At 38.7% G+C, this 16368-nt stretch overlaps 5 protein-coding genes across 9 annotated transcripts; 1 reads left to right on the top strand and 4 right to left on the bottom strand.

Moving 5' to 3' along the window:
* Positions 1–1303: 1303 nt before the first annotated feature.
* LOC17891980 (uroporphyrinogen decarboxylase 1, chloroplastic) lies at positions 1304–3739 on the bottom strand. 2 transcript variants are annotated; one of them, XM_023786619.1, is made up of 7 exons: positions 3619–3739; positions 3374–3525; positions 2666–3048; positions 2299–2583; positions 1983–2218; positions 1704–1899; positions 1304–1632 (listed from the first exon to the last, which is right to left on the bottom strand). In XM_023786619.1, exons 1-6 carry the CDS (start codon positions 3639–3641, stop codon positions 1722–1724), a joined length of 1257 nt encoding a protein of 418 aa, XP_023642387.1. In that variant the 5' UTR covers positions 3642–3739; the 3' UTR covers positions 1304–1632; positions 1704–1721. The 2 variants fall into 2 exon arrangements, with proteins under 2 accessions (XP_023642387.1, XP_023642386.1); XM_023786618.1 differs by having other exon boundaries at positions 1304–1623; positions 3619–3738.
* Positions 3740–4135: 396 nt separating this feature from the next.
* LOC111831668 (peptide-N4-(N-acetyl-beta-glucosaminyl)asparagine amidase A) lies at positions 4136–6085 on the bottom strand. The gene has a single exon (XM_023786750.1). The coding sequence runs from the start codon at positions 6049–6051 to the stop codon at positions 4231–4233; it is 1821 nt and encodes a 606-aa protein (XP_023642518.1). The 5' UTR covers positions 6052–6085; the 3' UTR covers positions 4136–4230.
* Positions 6086–6470: 385 nt separating this feature from the next.
* Positions 6471–9069, bottom strand: LOC111831382 (rab3 GTPase-activating protein non-catalytic subunit). The gene is made up of 8 exons (XM_023785339.1): positions 8643–9069; positions 8321–8455; positions 8035–8226; positions 7792–7853; positions 7534–7694; positions 7312–7460; positions 7014–7154; positions 6471–6935 (listed from the first exon to the last, which is right to left on the bottom strand). Exons 1-8 carry the CDS (start codon positions 8985–8987, stop codon positions 6753–6755), a joined length of 1368 nt encoding a protein of 455 aa, XP_023641107.1. The 5' UTR covers positions 8988–9069; the 3' UTR covers positions 6471–6752.
* On the top strand, positions 9054–11095 carry LOC17891954. Its single transcript, XM_006297192.2, has one exon. The coding sequence runs from the start codon at positions 9147–9149 to the stop codon at positions 10965–10967; it is 1821 nt and encodes a 606-aa protein (XP_006297254.1). The 5' UTR covers positions 9054–9146; the 3' UTR covers positions 10968–11095.
* Positions 11096–11166: 71 nt separating this feature from the next.
* LOC17890579 (polynucleotide 3'-phosphatase ZDP) lies at positions 11167–15834 on the bottom strand. 4 transcript variants are annotated; one of them, XM_023785335.1, is made up of 17 exons: positions 15419–15834; positions 15263–15325; positions 14888–15157; positions 14685–14747; positions 14352–14483; positions 13934–14230; positions 13618–13680; positions 13366–13446; positions 13209–13277; positions 13024–13107; positions 12823–12879; positions 12655–12731; positions 12288–12369; positions 12082–12198; positions 11742–11866; positions 11508–11577; positions 11167–11396 (listed from the first exon to the last, which is right to left on the bottom strand). In XM_023785335.1, exons 1-17 carry the CDS (start codon positions 15767–15769, stop codon positions 11349–11351), a joined length of 2049 nt encoding a protein of 682 aa, XP_023641103.1. In that variant the 5' UTR covers positions 15770–15834; the 3' UTR covers positions 11167–11348. The 4 variants fall into 4 exon arrangements, with proteins under 4 accessions (XP_023641103.1, XP_023641105.1, XP_023641104.1 ...); XM_023785337.1 differs by having other exon boundaries at positions 13624–13680; XM_023785336.1 differs by having other exon boundaries at positions 14352–14480.
* Positions 15835–16368: the final 534 nt, after the last annotated feature.

The raw sequence follows: 16368 nt of genomic DNA, 5'->3' as shown, positions 1-16368 counted from the left end.
ACAAAATTTGGAATATGTATTCTACATGTTACTCTATATTCTACAAATTTTAGAATTTATTTTCTACACTTTACCCTATATTCTGCAAAAGTTAGATCATCAATTCTACACTTTACTCTTCGTTCTTCATATTTTAGAAAATGTATTCTACGAATTTTTAGAACTATCTTATACAAGGAAATTGAATCCTAAATTAAAGGAAACAAAATATTTTGTATTCCCTAATATCTAGAAATCATATATTTTTATTTTGAGTGAACGTTAGGTGTATATACAGTCCTTGAGTTTGACCAAAAATTAAAAACTAACAATATCAAAGAGCTAGTCTCAAACAATCTTCCTAGTTTAGGTTTGATAATCACGAACAAATGAAGTTTTTATTTTTCAGAAAATTTTGACATCGTCGAGTCTATCTTTGGTTTTTTTTACCTTTTTACAATATTAAATGAGAAGAGTTTTTTTTTTAAAATGAAAAATAATATATGTTTTTGATTTTTTTAGATTTAAGAATATCTTTTTTTCTTACAGAAAATTTCCTAATTTGATGTTTTTTTTTTTCAAAAAGTTTGATGTTTATTTTCATATAGTTTAAGTAATGATATAATTGAGCATTTTCCTATTATAAAACCTAATATACCAAACTTAAAAAAAGAAGGCATAAATGGACAAATTTAAAAAAAAACATCCTTTAAAATCAATTTTCCCTATTATAAACTTATGCATTAGTGATGTGATTAGTGGTTTGGTGTGGGGTCAGTGTCGGTGATAATCCGGTTGACGTATTAGATTGATAGTTAACATTATTTATCAGAAACATTCGAGGAGGCCCGTAACGACAATCAAATACAGTAATATGCTTCATTTTTATATTTCTCTGTCCTTTGATTAAACAATAATCACTAGTGGGATGATTCATGAAAACAAATATGGTGATTGACTGATTCGTGTGAGGCTCTTTTTAAGTTAATGAAACTTTGTACGTTGCCATTTCATTTGACTTTATATATCATATATAAATTATATTGTCTTGTTATCCTTTTTTTGTTACCTCCAATATTCTGCTCTTTCTTCACTTTTAAATTTCATTTTCATTGTTCAATAGAAATTTATTTTTATGTGTTTTAACTTAAATTTAATTGTATTAACAAAAAAAGACAATTAATTTAGTTTGACGAAAGAGGTAAAGAAGGCCCATTAAATTACTGGTTCGAATTATGGGCCGTAACTTACGGCTTTGTAGTTAATTCGGTTCACATTACAGAAAACCGAACTGGTAAAATGATTCGAATTAAACCAAACCAGATAAGACATAACATATTGATAGATCGGTGATAGAACCATATGTAAAAAGTGTGATAACAAAGAGAAAGCGTATAAATAAACCAACTTCATAATTGGTTAAAATTTTTACCAGAGTCATACATATCTCAAAATGAAGCAGCAACATTGGAAGCCTATGAGCAACTCAAAGACATTGTTAAGAGTTGAGCACAGCTTGGTCCAGAGGACTGGAACTCCTCAGGCTAGCAAAACAAAAACAGGACAGCTTCCAATGTTTTCTCATAGCAAGTTACCAACTCCGGCATCGATTCTGGGTCAGACATAAAAGTTTTTCTCTGATTCCTGCACCAACTTAAAGAAATTCAAACATACATTCACAAAACTTTAAAAGCAGATTTCTTTGTTGTAGGGACTTGTCTTACTTGTCTGTTCAACATTTCTCAGACAACCAACTCAGATTCAGCTTTTTCTGCAGGAATATGATTTTGGAAGACTGTTTGGTAATCCAAGCTTCTAGCGGTTTCAAAGAAATGAGCCACGGCCTCCTCAGGTGTTCCTACCAAGACACCGTGTCCTAGATTGAGAATATGTCCCTTTGGTCCAGCACACTTCACAACTCTGACAACAAAAGAGAAAATTTCTTTCGGTTTCTTGAATTGAACTTATAACTCTATCATCAGCTGAACAAACTAACTACTTACCTTAGAATTTCTTCGGTTAAAGCAGGGAGCGGAGAGAAAAGGTAAGCTGGATCCACATTTCCCTGAACACTAACATCGCTTCCCAGTCGCCTCCTTCCATCAGCCATATCTACAGTCCAGTCAAGCCCAATGACATCAGCTCCAGTTCCCTTCATTCGTTCAAGAAGGCCACCATTTCCATTGATATAGAAAACTACTGGTGTATCAGGGCATCTTTTCTTTACAGCATGAATGATCTGCCAAACCCAAATGACAAGAAAAATGTTAAACATTAAAAGAGACTCTAGTCCTCAAGATGAAGTCACTTAAATTATACCTCTTCAATGTAGGGTTTGGACCAGCGTTCCCACATCTCAGGAGTCAGTTGGCCACCCCATGAATCGAATATTTGTATGCAATGAGCTCCATGCTCAACTTGGTAAACAACATACTCGGTAATGGCCTTGGTTAAATGAGATAATAGAGCTCTCAATACATTTGGTGCAGTGTGGCACATATTCTTTATGACAGTATATGTCCGAGTTGTTCCTCCTTCAACAATATATGTTGCAATTGTCCAAGGCGCTCCGACAAAACCCAATACCGCAGCATGTTCCCCAACCTTTCAAAACAAGAATCCGTTTTCACAAACTGGAAGGTATTGATTAAGTCTAGGGGAAAGCTAAGAAGAAGAGAAAGACCACCTCTTGTCTCAGAATCTTGAGAGAATCTCCAACAAACTGCAGTTTCTCGAAATCAATGGGATGCAATCTCTTTAAATCTTCTTCAGTTCGGATGGGAGATTGGATCACAGGGCCTTTTACATCTTCGATGTCAAATGGGACACCGAATGCGGGTAAAGGCGTGAGGATGTCAGAGAAAATGATGACACCGTCTGGTCTGAAAGCTTGCCAAGGCTGCAAAGAGATTTCGACGATTAGATCAGTGTTCTCTGATCTCTCTCTGAAGGATGGGTGTTTCTTGGCGAGCTTTTGGTAAACAGCCATATACCTTCCTGCCTGCCTCATCATCCAAGCTGGAGGGCGACTCACGGCTTGGCCTTTCGCAGCCTTAACTAATAATGGATCTGATTCAACAATTGAAAACAAAATGTGGACATGTGAGAAAGCTTCTTTAGACTTAAAAGAAGGGATAAGGCTACAGTTTCATTGATTCTTACTAGCTAAATTTCAAGTTAAGTGACCTTAAACTGGAAATTTCATCTCATATACCACATGCTCAAAAGAGAAAGAAACACCATTTCAAGGACAACTTGAAGCTAAACCATCTAAACTCGAGCGCTGTACAAATTGTGACATTCCAATGAGCAGCTAGAAACCCAAATCGACCAAAACCACTTCACAATAGAAAAGCACAAATGTTTTAGAATTTAGATTGCAGGAGAAACGTACCGGAAGAGGAGGAGGAGCAAGCTACGACGAGCTTCCGAGCAGCAATATTGTGTCTTTTTGGATAACAAACCAATCCCACATTGATGGGACTCGATCGAAACCCAATCGGCAACGACAATCCTGAGGAGTAACATCTCGACGAGCTACAGGCACTGTGTTCAACAATATGTCTCGTAATTTAGCAAAAAAGTACTAATCGAGCATAAGTGAAATAGAAGGAACAAAAATTGGAACTTTAATCGGACCTGGTTGGTGATGATAAGCTCATATTCAATCACAGAAGAACCTACGAGTTTGAAGATCAAAGCTTTGTGTGATTTTTACCCGCTCCTTGGTCCGGTCTGGTCAGATGTTTCCTTATCACCGAGGGAAGACAGGGAGAGATGCGATTGAAAGTCAAACGTTTGACCTTCTTAAGTCATTCTCTTCGACGGCTGTTATTTAGCCACGTATGATATATCTAGATAATAGTAGGACCCACCATCCGGATTTCGTTAGTTGCTTGCTGCTCCTTTGGGGTAAAACTTCCGGTACGTTTCTCAGGTTCGGTATATTACGGTTCAGAGGTAGGTTTAATCTGGTACCAATTCAAATTGATCGGTTAATTGCACACCTGAGTGCTTTGTACTAACTATTACCAAGGAAGGAAACACAGTTCATAGACTGGTTCACTCACTGTGAGCCTTGTTAACCAGGGTAGGCAATTTATACAGCAAATCTGACCAAACATCGTTTGAAAAACTGGAAAATACAGAAGAAACATATAGAGGAAAAGTTTTATTATTATTTGAAATGTTTCTTTCTCCAAAATTTCAACTACAACAAGAGCGAGATCTGTGTCTCTGGTCATATATCAATCAAGCAAGTAAGGGATGTTGCCTGGGTAGGTGCTCGAGCCGTGGTGGCAGCTTCAGAGTTTTCTTCTTGCAAACAGTTTCAAGCTGGTCATATAGAATTGTGTAGTTGTGGCTACTGATGTTTCTGAAGTAACATTGGTCACTTCCAACATAGTTATACACTTGTTGTGTGCTTCCATATCCATTGGTCACTAAGTGATTCTTCACCGCTATAACCCCTTGCCCTTCTTGCTTGTTTTCAAGCTTGCTCTTGAATATTCTCACCAACCCGTTGTCGCTCTCTGATCTCTCCTCGTTGAATCCTATCGTTACATTCGCGATCTCCAGAGATGTGTTATTCTGTTCCTTCTCAGAGTCAGAGTACAGGTAAAAAGGAAAGGTCTTGATGGAATTTGCGGAGTAGACCTCTCTCGAGGCTCTCTTGGCGTGAATATGATCATCGGCTTGGATCAACTGATCTATGATCTGCAAGCTCATATCTTTACCTACAACCATCTTGTTTACATAGCTGAATTTTTGAGTAGCATTGGTTATGATGTCCCCATGAGAGGATTTGACCAATCCAATCGAAGTTATTGACCTATTTGCTTTCGTCGTGAAGTTTCCATTCAAGCCTTTGAAGTGTGAGACAGAGCTTATCTTTACAGAGCTTCTACTGAACTCCAACACCTTTCCTTCGACTATCTCCCTCTCCTGATCCAACCAAAGATGCAAATTCGCATCGATATACCAAACATTCAATGCATTTGTCACACTAAACCCCAGCTTATGAGTCTTTTCATCCAACAAACTTCCCAAGAAGGGCGTGATTTCGATATCATAAGTCGGCAAATCAAAAGAACCTATAGCAGTGATTGGTCTCCAGAGCAAAGGATTGATCCCACCAGTGAAAACAACCGGGAAAGGCCAAACCGCACCAGCAATATGGCCGTCGAGACTAACCACAACTTCTCTAAAAGGTCCATTACCAGCAGCAGTGAGATTATTGGCAGTAACGAAGTCATTAGGAAGATTACCATACCAAAACTCATCATTCTCATGGAAAGAAACATAAACCTCAAGAACAGCTCTATACACATTCCTAGGGATCTCAAATTCCTTATACATAGAACCATTCGGATTCACGATTTCAAACCACAATCCATCATTTAGCGGGAGGTTTCTTGAAATCGGCAAGATCATATCAGCTTGATGAGAGCTGTAACCGGAAGAAGAATCGTCAAGATTCTTTTCGAGTGGATAGAAATGGAAGATCACATCAACATGGTAAACACCAGTATAAGTCTTATCTATAACATTACCGAGATAAACAGCGAGGATCTGAGTCTCGTTCTTAACGAGCATAGAGTGATACTTAGTCACATCTTTCTCAACAGACCAAACGATACCGTTTGGTCTAGGCTCGGCGGTGCAGCTCCGGAGAATCTCAACGCCGTCAAGCCAAATGCCGAATATACGATCGAACTGTCTTCTTTGGCTGGTGGATTTGAATTCGAGGACGATTTTGGAGAAATCTCGAGATGAGCAGTGGGAGGGAAGAGTGTAATTGGCGAGAACCGGTGGTTTAGTATAGGTGTAGGCAAAGTCATGGTGGAGAACATGATACGAGCACGGTGGTTGAGATGTCGGAAGATTTGGAACGGGAGGTTTTTGAACCTCGAAGTAGCGAGTAGGGGATTGGGTAACGGTTTGAGGAGAAGGAGAGACGAAGAGAGGAGAGAATTGTGGAGGTTTGAAACGTGATCTGGTCTCGTGGAGATCGGCGGCGACGGTTGAAAGAGAGTGGACGGCGAAGAAGAAGAAGATGAGTAGAGAAGTCATGACCACTTTTTTTTTTTGGTTTTGGTCTCTGTCTGGTAATCAAACTGATTTTAAAGAAAGCTAATCGCCTAATCCTAATTAATTATTACACTAATCTTTTATTTAACTTCCAAGAAAAGCAGAATTACTTTGACTAACTCTTTGACTATTTAATTACTGGGATCACTGATTTTATAAAGCTAATCATAAATTGGTAATCTAATATTTTTAGTAAACTTGTGATGTTTCCAAGAAGTACCTATATAGTACTCCATTAACTTGGAATTGATTATTTCTTGGGACCATGATGAAAACGTTCCTTCTAATTTAGTAAGCATCCCGGATTATTCTAATTATGGATTGAAACACTAATATAGAATAGAATAAACACTCCCAGGTGGTTTTTACTTTCTAGGAAATCAATCCCAAAACGTAGCATATAAAGAATAGCTAGTTGTTGAATCTTTGAAGCAAAGTAATAGGGTACCCAAGTAGTACAGTTACTACAATCACATAATCATCATCATATCCAACTTTCACAAGCAAGTGAAAGGAAAAACATGAACACTGACTACACACTAAGAATCACTGCAAAGGTTTTGTTCTTCCTTTGAAAACATTTTAATTAGAGACTTGGCTTAGCTATGGATACAAGTATAGAGAAAAGTATGAAGAAAGCTGTTGAAATTGAAAGAAAGTTAGTTCAGAACTCAGAAGTATTTTTATGAGAGAGAACGGTTGAGCATAGAGACTTGGCCAGAATCTCCATTGAGTAAGAAGACTTCAAGAGGAATGTAAGGAGAAGACGAGGAATTTGATCCAAACCTGTACACAGGCTGCAACAGTTTGCTACCTTTGGCACATTGAATCGTTAGAAGACGCGGACCTGTTCTCATCTGCCACACCTGGATATAGTTCAGAGAAAACCAGTCACGCATATAATCAAAAACAATAATAAAGTTGTTGAGAGAAGACATTCTTACCTCGATGATGCCTTTTCGTGGCGCGTGAATGGCTAAGCAAAGACAGTAATCACTTTTCACCGGTTCTGTGTGAATTACTGCTTTTCCTTTATCTTTTTTGGCTAACATCTCCATGAACACACAGCTTGCATCACGATAACCCTGACAAATAAAGTTGAGATGTTGCATTAAAACTCTTTGCAAATTGGTTCTTCTCAAACTGGTCTTGCTTTTTGCCAACCTTCAATGTCTTTGATCAGAATTTAGAGAAGAAAATTTAAGCGAAGAAGTATCAAGGATCAAGGATGTTAAAACAAACCTTCCAAAGCCGGACAACTACGAGAGCTTGAGTGTCTAGCAGAAGTATTCGACCAAGAGAATCTGTTATCGCAGCTAATGTCCCACTCGGGGATAAAGTGAGCTTCTCGCCTTTCCTAGGGTAGTCCTTTATACATGTCAAGGATGATGCTGCACCATCATTTTAACAAGGTTAAGCCAAAGAGTGATATATTGTCAAGTGATCAGAGGGCATGAAATCTACCTCGAGCAAATGACTGAGTCTTGGCTTCTGGTTTTCGCTTAGGTGATTGATCATTACTTCTCCAGATCAGTTTGGAAAAAGAAGCTATGGTTGAAGCAGCTGCAGGCACAACTTTTGAAAGAATCGCTCCAACAAGCGATCTACCTCTGTCTTCTGAGAGCCTTTAAAAAGATAGGGATCAAAGTAAGTGTTCTTTAATGAACAGAAGAACATCATAACAGTAACATATCAAAAACAATCATCGGAGATATTACCAACCTGTAAGCCGAGATTACAGAATCCTCTCCAATGGTAACTGCACAATAATAACGTTGACTTGACTGTCAAAGAATAAAATTAGCCAGATTTATAAACCGGAATAAATTTCAAAAAGATGTCTCTATTCTTTTTTTTTTCAACAGCCTAAACGTAAAATCAAAAAGATTATGCTTTACTTAAAAAACAGCAGAGAAAGAATTCTCTAATTTTCTTAGTTTGAAACAATCAAATAAACATCACTACCTGAAGTTCTAGTAATGGAGGAGGCATTACGCCAGTGACAGTAGCATCAACACACACACCATTCTTGTTGACATTCCATATCTGATAAGGTAGTCGTTGGTACAAACTACCAGTATCTTCTACATCTCCCTTTCTATTCTTTTGGTCCCAAAAATTAGAATTTTGTTCTTGAAACCATTTCTGAAGCATAATCTACAATTATGCGGACAAAAATAAACAAATCTCAGAACTTAGCAAAAACATCACCTCAAAAAATTCTACTTTGTCAGAACTATTTCAACAATACCTGAATGTTGGAGCCATCAAAACGGGCAATAATACCAGGCATTACAATGCAGATTTCCTCAGAGGATGTCTCTTGTATCAAATCTTTCTTAGTTCCTCGAACTCTTATTTTCAAGATACGGCTTGGATGTACCATCTGTAAATGCAGACAAAAAATAAGTAATGCATCTATAAGATCACTTTAAAGTAAAATAAAGTACCCAACAACAGAACAGCCACAATGTTTTCAGACAGGATTGTTCATTAAAACCAATGTTTCCGCATTTTAAGCAAACATCAGTTTCAAAATCGGGAAACTAACAATGGAGTTTCGAAATTTTAACCTGCTTATGAATCAGATCACCGGCAACGGAGTAAACCAGGAGATAACCACAAGAAGTCCCTGCAACGACGACTCTGACGTCATCAAACACTAACCACTCAATCGCCGTAATCGACTCGGCCTCAATAGGAGACAGATCGGGTCTGATCTTGACACGAGGCGCATCAGGATCACCCCAATTCACAATCAAAATGAGAAATCGATTGGCGAGGGCTAAAGAGTGAGAATCAAGTGCACATAAAATATTAGGATTGTTCACGAGCCACCCTTCTTTGCCCGCACCGAGCTCGCTAAGTTCCTCACACGCGATGCAGCCTAGTTCCGTAAGGTGGATCCTTTTCGCCATCGCAAATCTACTGAACCAAAAAAAAAAAAAAAAGATCAGATTTTTTAATTCTTTTGGTTACAAATGGCTCGCTGAGTCGCAGAGGCAAAACGCCGTCGTATCTTTGTGCTTATATTATTACAGTTTCTAAATCATCTCTAAGCTGTTTCGAGAGAAGCAATGCTGTGTCAAGATTTATCCTTTTCTAAAACCCTGAACCCTAGCTTCTCCTTCCGTAAATCTCCACCCAAATCCGGCGTACGAAGGGTCGTTTCGGTTTTACCGGTTATTACTGAGAGAAATTATGCGTTCAGGCTCAAAAGCTCCGAGCTTTTTCTCAGAAATGATGCTGGATTCCGGCGAGACGTGCGGGCTTTGGCGGGGAGGAGCAAGAAGAAGCTTGGAGGAGGTTCATCTGGTGGGAGGATAGAAGGAGATGCAGATATGAGGAAGCAGGTGAAGCGAAATGCTCGTGATAAGTCGAAGAAGCTAGCGGAGTCTTTGTTTTACAGATTGTATAATAATCCTGACAAGAGTCGAAGCAACATTCTCAGTAGCCACCCAGATAAGTTCACGGAAGAGGAGCTTGAGATGATTGGGCTTGGATACGATAGGATGGTTCGGTTTATGGATAAGGACGACCCGAGATTGCGTCATCCTTATGATTGGTTCAAGTATGGAGAGTTCGGACCTTACTCGTGGCGTGGTGTTGTGGTTGGTGATCCGGTTCGTGGTACTATCTCTGATGAGTGTGTTACTATGATTGGTGAAGTGGAGAATCATGAAGAGTTTGAGAAGATTGAGCAGCATGAGATGAATTTAGCTTTCCAGAAGAGGGTTAAGGAGTTGGATTCAAATGTTGGTTTGAGGTATTTTTGGGTTTTCGTTAGGCATCCGAAATGGAGACTCAGTGAGTTGCCGTGGGAGCAATGGACGTTGGTTAGTGAAGTGGCTGTGGAAGCGGATAAGAAGCAGAGGCTAGACAAATGGAATTTGATGGGGAGATTGGGGAACAAATCTCGGTCTTTGATATGTCAGTGTGCCGCTTGGTTTAGACCTGATATTGTGTATGTGAAGAAGCCTGTGTTTCAGTGCAGGTTTGAGCCTCAAGAAGATTTCTTTAACTCGCTCATCCCTTATCTGAACCCGGTAACAGAATCCGGATTCGTGTGTGAAGTGGAGGATGATGAAGGTAGAGTGGAGTTGAGTACTTATTACGGAGGGCTGTGTAAGATGCTGAAGGTGAGACAGACAGCTTTTGTGGATGATGTGGTAAATGCGTATGAGAAGTCGAGTGATGAGAAGAAATCCAAAGTGTTGAAGTTCTTGCTCGGGAACCACCCAAATGAGTTGTTGCATCCATATACAAAAGAGTGGAAAGCAAAGTTGGAGGAGATGGAGCTAGGGTGTGATGCTCCAGATGAAAATGAGGATGAGGTGAACATTAGGGGAAACTCAGAGAAGGCTGAATTCTCAGAATGGATTGAAGATGAAGCTGAGAATGACAATGATGATGATGGTGGTCAGGTGGATGAAGAAGATGACGACGATAACATGGTTGTTGATGTGGAGGGAAGCGAGGAAGAAGACAGTTTAGAAGGTGTAATAGAAGAGTTGGATCCGGAAGATGATGAAAGGTACTGGGAAGAGCAATTCAATAAAGCAACGAGCAACGCAGAGAGGATGGAGAAGCTTGCGGAGATGAGTATGGTGGTATCAGATAAGTTTTATGAGAAGCAGTTAAAGGCAATGGAGGAGAGGGAAAAGAGTGAGATTGAAGGAGATGAGTTGGAAATGAGAGGTAAGAAGGCAAAAGTGAAACCAGAAGAATGGAAGACAGTAGGATATGGAAGGTGGATGAAGAAGATAAAGAAGAGTAGGATCCCACCTGAGCTGTTTCTCCGTGCTGCTGTTCGGCCCTTTGTTTACAGAAACCTTGTCAAAGAGATTGTTCTGACAAGACACGCCATTTTGGAAGGCGAGATTGGTCAAAAGGAGTGATATCAGATCAATGTCTATTTTGATGTAAAAGAGACAGTATTTGATGTATGTTATTAGCATCAGAAGATAATTAAAACTTCCCAACCTAATGTATCTAAATGTGTCTGAAGTAACTCTTTTTTTGGTTATCAATGATTTCTTTTTTTTTTTTCTGCAACCTTGTTTGTTCAAAATTCAAATGAGTTTTTTTTTCCCTTGGTTGAATAAGCTTCTAATTGATGCTTAAATAGTAGTTATATACAAAAGTGTGTTAAACACATACCGATAGTTTGATCACAAGAAGCATACTGATAGTTTGAAAAAAGCCTACTGATAGTTTGATCACAAAAACCAAAAGAAGTTGCGAGAAGACTGATACAGCTAAGTCCCTGCTTATGTACTTTAAGAGATAAAGTACTCCTCCGGGGTGTAAAACTTTAGTCCACTCGCCTGCAACCAAAGAGAGTAGTTGTCTATGAGGAAAGTGGAGAAAAGTATATTAGGTGAATTAAAGGAAAGGTACAGGCATTGTCTGAGATATCTGATGTTTGTAATAAACACCTGCGCAAATTTGATGTCAGCATCGCTGTGATCTATTTTTCTTCCGGCTGCATCCCCAACGTAGAAGGATCTGATGAGCACAGCACAGAATTTAGTATCAACCAAACTAAGAGAACACAAACGTATGGAGTTCAATCAGGAAGGGTGGTGGACTGTATGTAATGTAATCTTCCAGCTTTACTAAAAGTTTCAGGTAAATCCAAGTTTTTAAGAGCAAGTTAGGAGAAAACTTACTTATCCATATCAATTGCAATTCCAGAGTTAAAATGCTTCTTCATGAGTTGCCACATTCCAGCCTTAGGTTTGCGATAAAGGTCCTCTTTACCACCAGAACTTGAGACCCCGCAGGCTATAAACACCTGTTTAACAAAACCATTTATAATCTTCACAGTATCAGCAACATGTTAGGGAAACTGTCACTTTTGAAATTTTTGGGTTTTAGCTAACAATAACTTGCAAGACATCATAACTAGTTTCTCATTTACTTTCAGTTACTACTAATAATAGCTACGATTTACTGAAACAATGTTCTTGAGTAGATACATGACGTTTAAGATAACTAAATGCACTTCACCTGAATGGGAACCTCCACGCGCTTGATAAAACTGTTGAGACGTCCAATTTTCGAATCTACAGCAGCTTGCCTTTTGTTCTTCCATCGATCAATGTTGGATTCATTTGTGAAAATGACCTGTTGAGCATTTAAACTCAGCAAATCTATATAAGCAAGACTATGGAGTAACATAGACTTAGAAGGAGTACTATCTGAAAATAAGATACCAGCTTATAGCCTTGACTGTACAGACTTTGCAGTTTCTCAGGAATGGAGGGATACATAAGGGACCATGCATGTGCCCCTACACTGAAAAGAAGGAAATATAGAACATTATGACACATTACAATGTTTCTTATTTTCCTTGAAAGACATGGTTCATGCAGAACAGTAGCACCATTAAATATTAAATATCTCAACAAGGATAAACAAAAAGTATAGCGTTCATAGTTACTAAATTAAAAAAGCTTTGTTGGATTGCTTTTCTGCGAGAATGTAATCACTTGAGATAGACAGCCTATAGGTCCAGAAATCATAAATAGCCTAGGTTGGAAACAGAGAAGACAGTAAAATTCTTTACCAAGAGCTTCTTACATTTTCACAGATGTTTTTGCTAGGCATCCATCGAAGTCAAATGCAGCTATTTTCTCTGAATCATTAAGACCATCATCCTGTTAAAATGTAACAAAGGAATATACAATAAGGCCATAATACATTACCATATTCTCAAGAAGTGACATCATATCTGAAGAAATTTCTCACCCGCTCAAGGAATATAACTGTCTCGAAAGCTTTCCATTTTGGTAATAGATTGGCATCCTGAGAAACAAGTAGGTTAGCATCCAGAAAGATAAAAAAAAAAAACTGGAAACAGACTACAAATGCCAAAGTTACAAACTGCCAAGAAGAACATTCAGCACATGAGCAGATGGCTTTAACCTAATTGACACTATAAGTGCCTACCCTGTACTTATCCTTCACATCAGAAGCTGAAAGAGACATTTCTGCTTCAACCTCGACCTGAGAAGTTGACTCACTGATGTTCCTCTGTATGACACAATATTTCAAAATCATTGAGGAGAAAATCTACACAAGGAAGAGAGCGGCTACCTTTAGCAGCTATTCAGTACAAATCATTGCTCGTGTACCTTATGTTTTCTAGACGTGTGTTGGTTTGCTTTAGTTGGCGATTCATCTTCTTCCACCATCTTTACAACCTTTATAAGAAACAATAAATTACAGGTCAAGGAATATTCCAGTTTAACAAAATTATAATAAAAGAAGTGAGTGTTGCTATCTATTAACCTCGGAATGTTTTCTTTTGTTCGTCTCTTCAGTTAGCCTATTACTATCAGCTTCAGATTCATCATTATCTTCATCCATCTTCTGAAAACCCACCACGAAATGAAGTAAGAAGTTAGCTTGGAGAACCCTACAATGTTAAATTTCTCTACATTTTCTGAAACGGACTATAATACTTATTTTCTGGTTAAGACATGAAAACACTAAAACATTCAAAGAAAAACAAAATCTTATGAAAAAGGGTTTGGCTAGTACATCTACCAAAGTCTTCTTCCCGCATTGTTGGACCAATTCCTTTAATGCATCCTGATCACCACTCTGTTTATAATTACAAACAAATCAAGTTAAAGATGTGTCAGCATAAATAAGGTACACGTTTGGGTGTTAATTCAGCTGGCAAATGACAGTGTCATTCCGTTGTGACAATACTTTTAATACATATACCAACATATATATTCCAAATAGCATTATCAGTTTCGTTTTATAATCCTAGTTGCCAGACGATAAATGTAATCATCCAGAAGCTCTATCCAATGAACTAGAAATTCCTAATCTTTAAATGCAGACTAACCTGCAGTTCTGAGAATCCACCAATGTCCTCTATAGAACCAATAGGATCTGAGTCGACAGGAAAACAACCCAAGTGATGCCATTGTGTCATATCAAAGCCCCGGAAGTTTCTGGTCACTAGCCCTAACCTCAGTTCCTTTGCAGCGATAGTCTGAGAGCATTTCTTGCATGTTGATCTGCTCGATTTTGCATACTCAGCAGAAACCTTTGAAGAATCAGGAGATCCTGTCGTCTCCGTAATCTTCTGCCCAATTGTTGCATCTGATGTAGACTTCTTAATCTCTTCATCCTCATCAAGCTGCTTAATTTTAAGCGATACAAGCAGTTACCAAAAGTACTTTCTACATGAGAAAATAAGACAGACGTATGCGTATCATTTTTCCACTCAAAAAAGAAGACTGTCGGCTTCCAGAACTTACTTCTTTTGCAGGCTCGCCACATTGTTCCGCCAATTTTGCAATCGGAGAGTGTTTTCCTTCGTTTGTCTCGTCTGTGAGCACATTATCAGCTACAGATTCAGCATTAACTTCATCCATCTTCGGTAACTCCTGCTAGAAAATGAAGTAAGAAAGTCAGTTTTGAAGAAGCCTGAAATGATAAAGGTGTCTACATTTGCTAAAACAGATAACTCTTTTCCAGTTAAGAAATGATTTATTTTCAAAGAAAATTAATGCTGTCATATAAGATCAAAAATTTAAAAAAAAAGGAAATATTATGACAAAATATTATGACAAAAGGTAATTTGCTAGTACATCTTTGAAAGTCTCCTTCCTGCATAGTTCGGCCAATCCCTTTATTGCATCCTGATCATCACGCTGTTTAGAGTAACAAATGAATCAAAAATAAAAGATATGTCAGCACAAGTAAGGATTTGGGTGTTTATTCAACATGACATTGACAACCATGTTAAAGCCATTGGTAGATTTGATGAAGCAATGTGGCAATAGGGACTAACCTCAAGTGAAGAGTATCCACCAACGTCATCCACGGAAAGAATAGGATTCCAATCGCAGGGATAACAATCCAAGTGATGCCAGCTTGTCCTATCAAATCCCCTGGGGTCTTTAGTCACCAGCCCCAACCTCAGATCCTTTGAAACGATTGTCTGAGAACACCTCGTGCATGATGATCTGCTTGATTTCGCATACTCAGCAATAATTTTGGCATTGTTCTCTTTAAACCTCTTCGGCCCCATTTTAACCGTCACCTTCTTGTCATCTTGCTTCTTCAAAATTAAACCAATACAAGCAGTTTAAGAACGAGTAGTTAAATTCACAACTACCAGATACTTAGCTAATGAGAGTAAACAACGTCACTTCCAGATACGTACTGTTTTTGCAGCTTCTTCACCACACTGTTCCACCATTTTCGTCAAAGCATCCTGATCATCTTTCTGTGGACCATAAAAAGAAGAAGCATTAAACACAAATAACCCAAAACACTAGAGAGTCCAAATGCTAGAATAAGAAGCTGAGGAAACCCTAACCTCTAAAGCAGATAAACCCTGAATATCATCAATGGAAGCAATCGACTCGGAACCAGTCGGAAAACAATCGAAATGGTGCCATCTGGTCATATCAACCCCGCCAGGTCCTTTGCTAATCAACCCTAACCTAAGCGATTTAACAGCTATCTTCTCCGAACATGCCTTACACGACGATCGATTCGACTTCGCGTACTCAGCTACGACAGGCATTGTCTTCTTCGCTGGTGTTCTTCTCCAAATGTGACTGCGGTTGTAGAGATACTGTGGTTGTTCTCGGGAAAAGAGAGTGGAACGATTGATTATAAGAAGAGTGGAGAAACGAAGAGACACGAAAGGGGCTACAATAATCATATAGCCATGGGTGGATTTCGAGACAGAAAAGTGTGATTATTAGGGTTCTCTACGCGTTCCCGCCATTCTGGTCGGTAAATTGATGTCGGCCTTAAAAGCTTAATTAATTAATGTAAATTACTCTCGAGCCGACGAACCTCGGTGTCTCTTCTTTTCCTCTGTTTATTGGGTCAATTTGTTGGTTTCTTTGGGCTTTCAAAGGCCCAGAACAAATCACGAGAATGGCTGCCCTGAGAAGACAGCAAAGACTTATGTAAGACGAAAATTGCCAAGTCATCATCATCATCATTGTTGTGTTTAATTAAAGAGTATAGACTTTTTTTTGAGGAAGCATCTTAAAAACCAAAGCAAACAAAATGTTTGGAATCGACGCCGTGGTAGGAGGACGCGTACCATACCAAGTGTCCTCATGCATGTCTTCAAGAGACATGACCATGCCACGTTCACTTCATGTCTTATTTGGTAGCTGACTTTTATTTTCTGTCTATCCACTTGGACTACAGAAACAAACAACTACCCATGTCCCCGATTATCTGTCTTTTTTTTTCTTATCAACAAAATAACAAAAGCCCCAATCAGGTCTCTGCTAATGATCTCAT

The sequence above is a fragment of the Capsella rubella genome, unplaced genomic scaffold (genome assembly GCF_000375325.1).
Source record: "Capsella rubella cultivar Monte Gargano unplaced genomic scaffold, Caprub1_0 scaffold_3, whole genome shotgun sequence".
Classification (NCBI taxonomy): Eukaryota; Viridiplantae; Streptophyta; class Magnoliopsida; order Brassicales; family Brassicaceae; genus Capsella; species Capsella rubella.
The sequence above is the reverse complement of the archived record's forward strand: the minus strand, read 5'-3'. Positions and strand labels throughout refer to the sequence as shown.

Coding starts and splice junctions, on each gene's coding strand:
- LOC17891980 (XM_023786619.1), bottom strand. CDS start 3,641: ATGAGCTTATCATCACCAACCAG. Junction 3,526..3,618: donor AGCTTATCATCACCAACCAG/GTCCGATTAAAG, acceptor TGTTGAACACAG/TGCCTGTAGCTCGTCGAGAT. Junction 2,219..2,298: donor CCAAACCCTACATTGAAGAG/GTATAATTTAAG, acceptor TGGGTTTGGCAG/ATCATTCATGCTGTAAAGAA.
- LOC111831668 (XM_023786750.1), bottom strand. CDS start 6,051: ATGACTTCTCTACTCATCTTCTTCTTCTTCGCCGTCCACTCTCTTTCA.
- LOC111831382 (XM_023785339.1), bottom strand. CDS start 8,987: ATGGCGAAAAGGATCCACCTTACGGAACTAGGCTGCATCGCGTGTGAG. Junction 7,461..7,533: donor GACTCAGTCATTTGCTCGAG/GTAGATTTCATG, acceptor ATGATGGTGCAG/CATCATCCTTGACATGTATA. Junction 6,936..7,013: donor CACGAAAAGGCATCATCGAG/GTAAGAATGTCT, acceptor AACTATATCCAG/GTGTGGCAGATGAGAACAGG.
- LOC17891954 (XM_006297192.2), top strand. CDS start 9,147: ATGCTGTGTCAAGATTTATCCTTTTCTAAAACCCTGAACCCTAGCTTC.
- LOC17890579 (XM_023785335.1), bottom strand. CDS start 15,769: ATGATTATTGTAGCCCCTTTCGTGTCTCTTCGTTTCTCCACTCTTCTT. Junction 13,278..13,365: donor ACAAAAGAAAACATTCCGAG/GTTAATAGATAG, acceptor TTTCTTATAAAG/GTTGTAAAGATGGTGGAAGA. Junction 12,880..13,023: donor ATGTGAAGGATAAGTACAGG/GTAGGCACTTAT, acceptor CTTGTTTCTCAG/GATGCCAATCTATTACCAAA.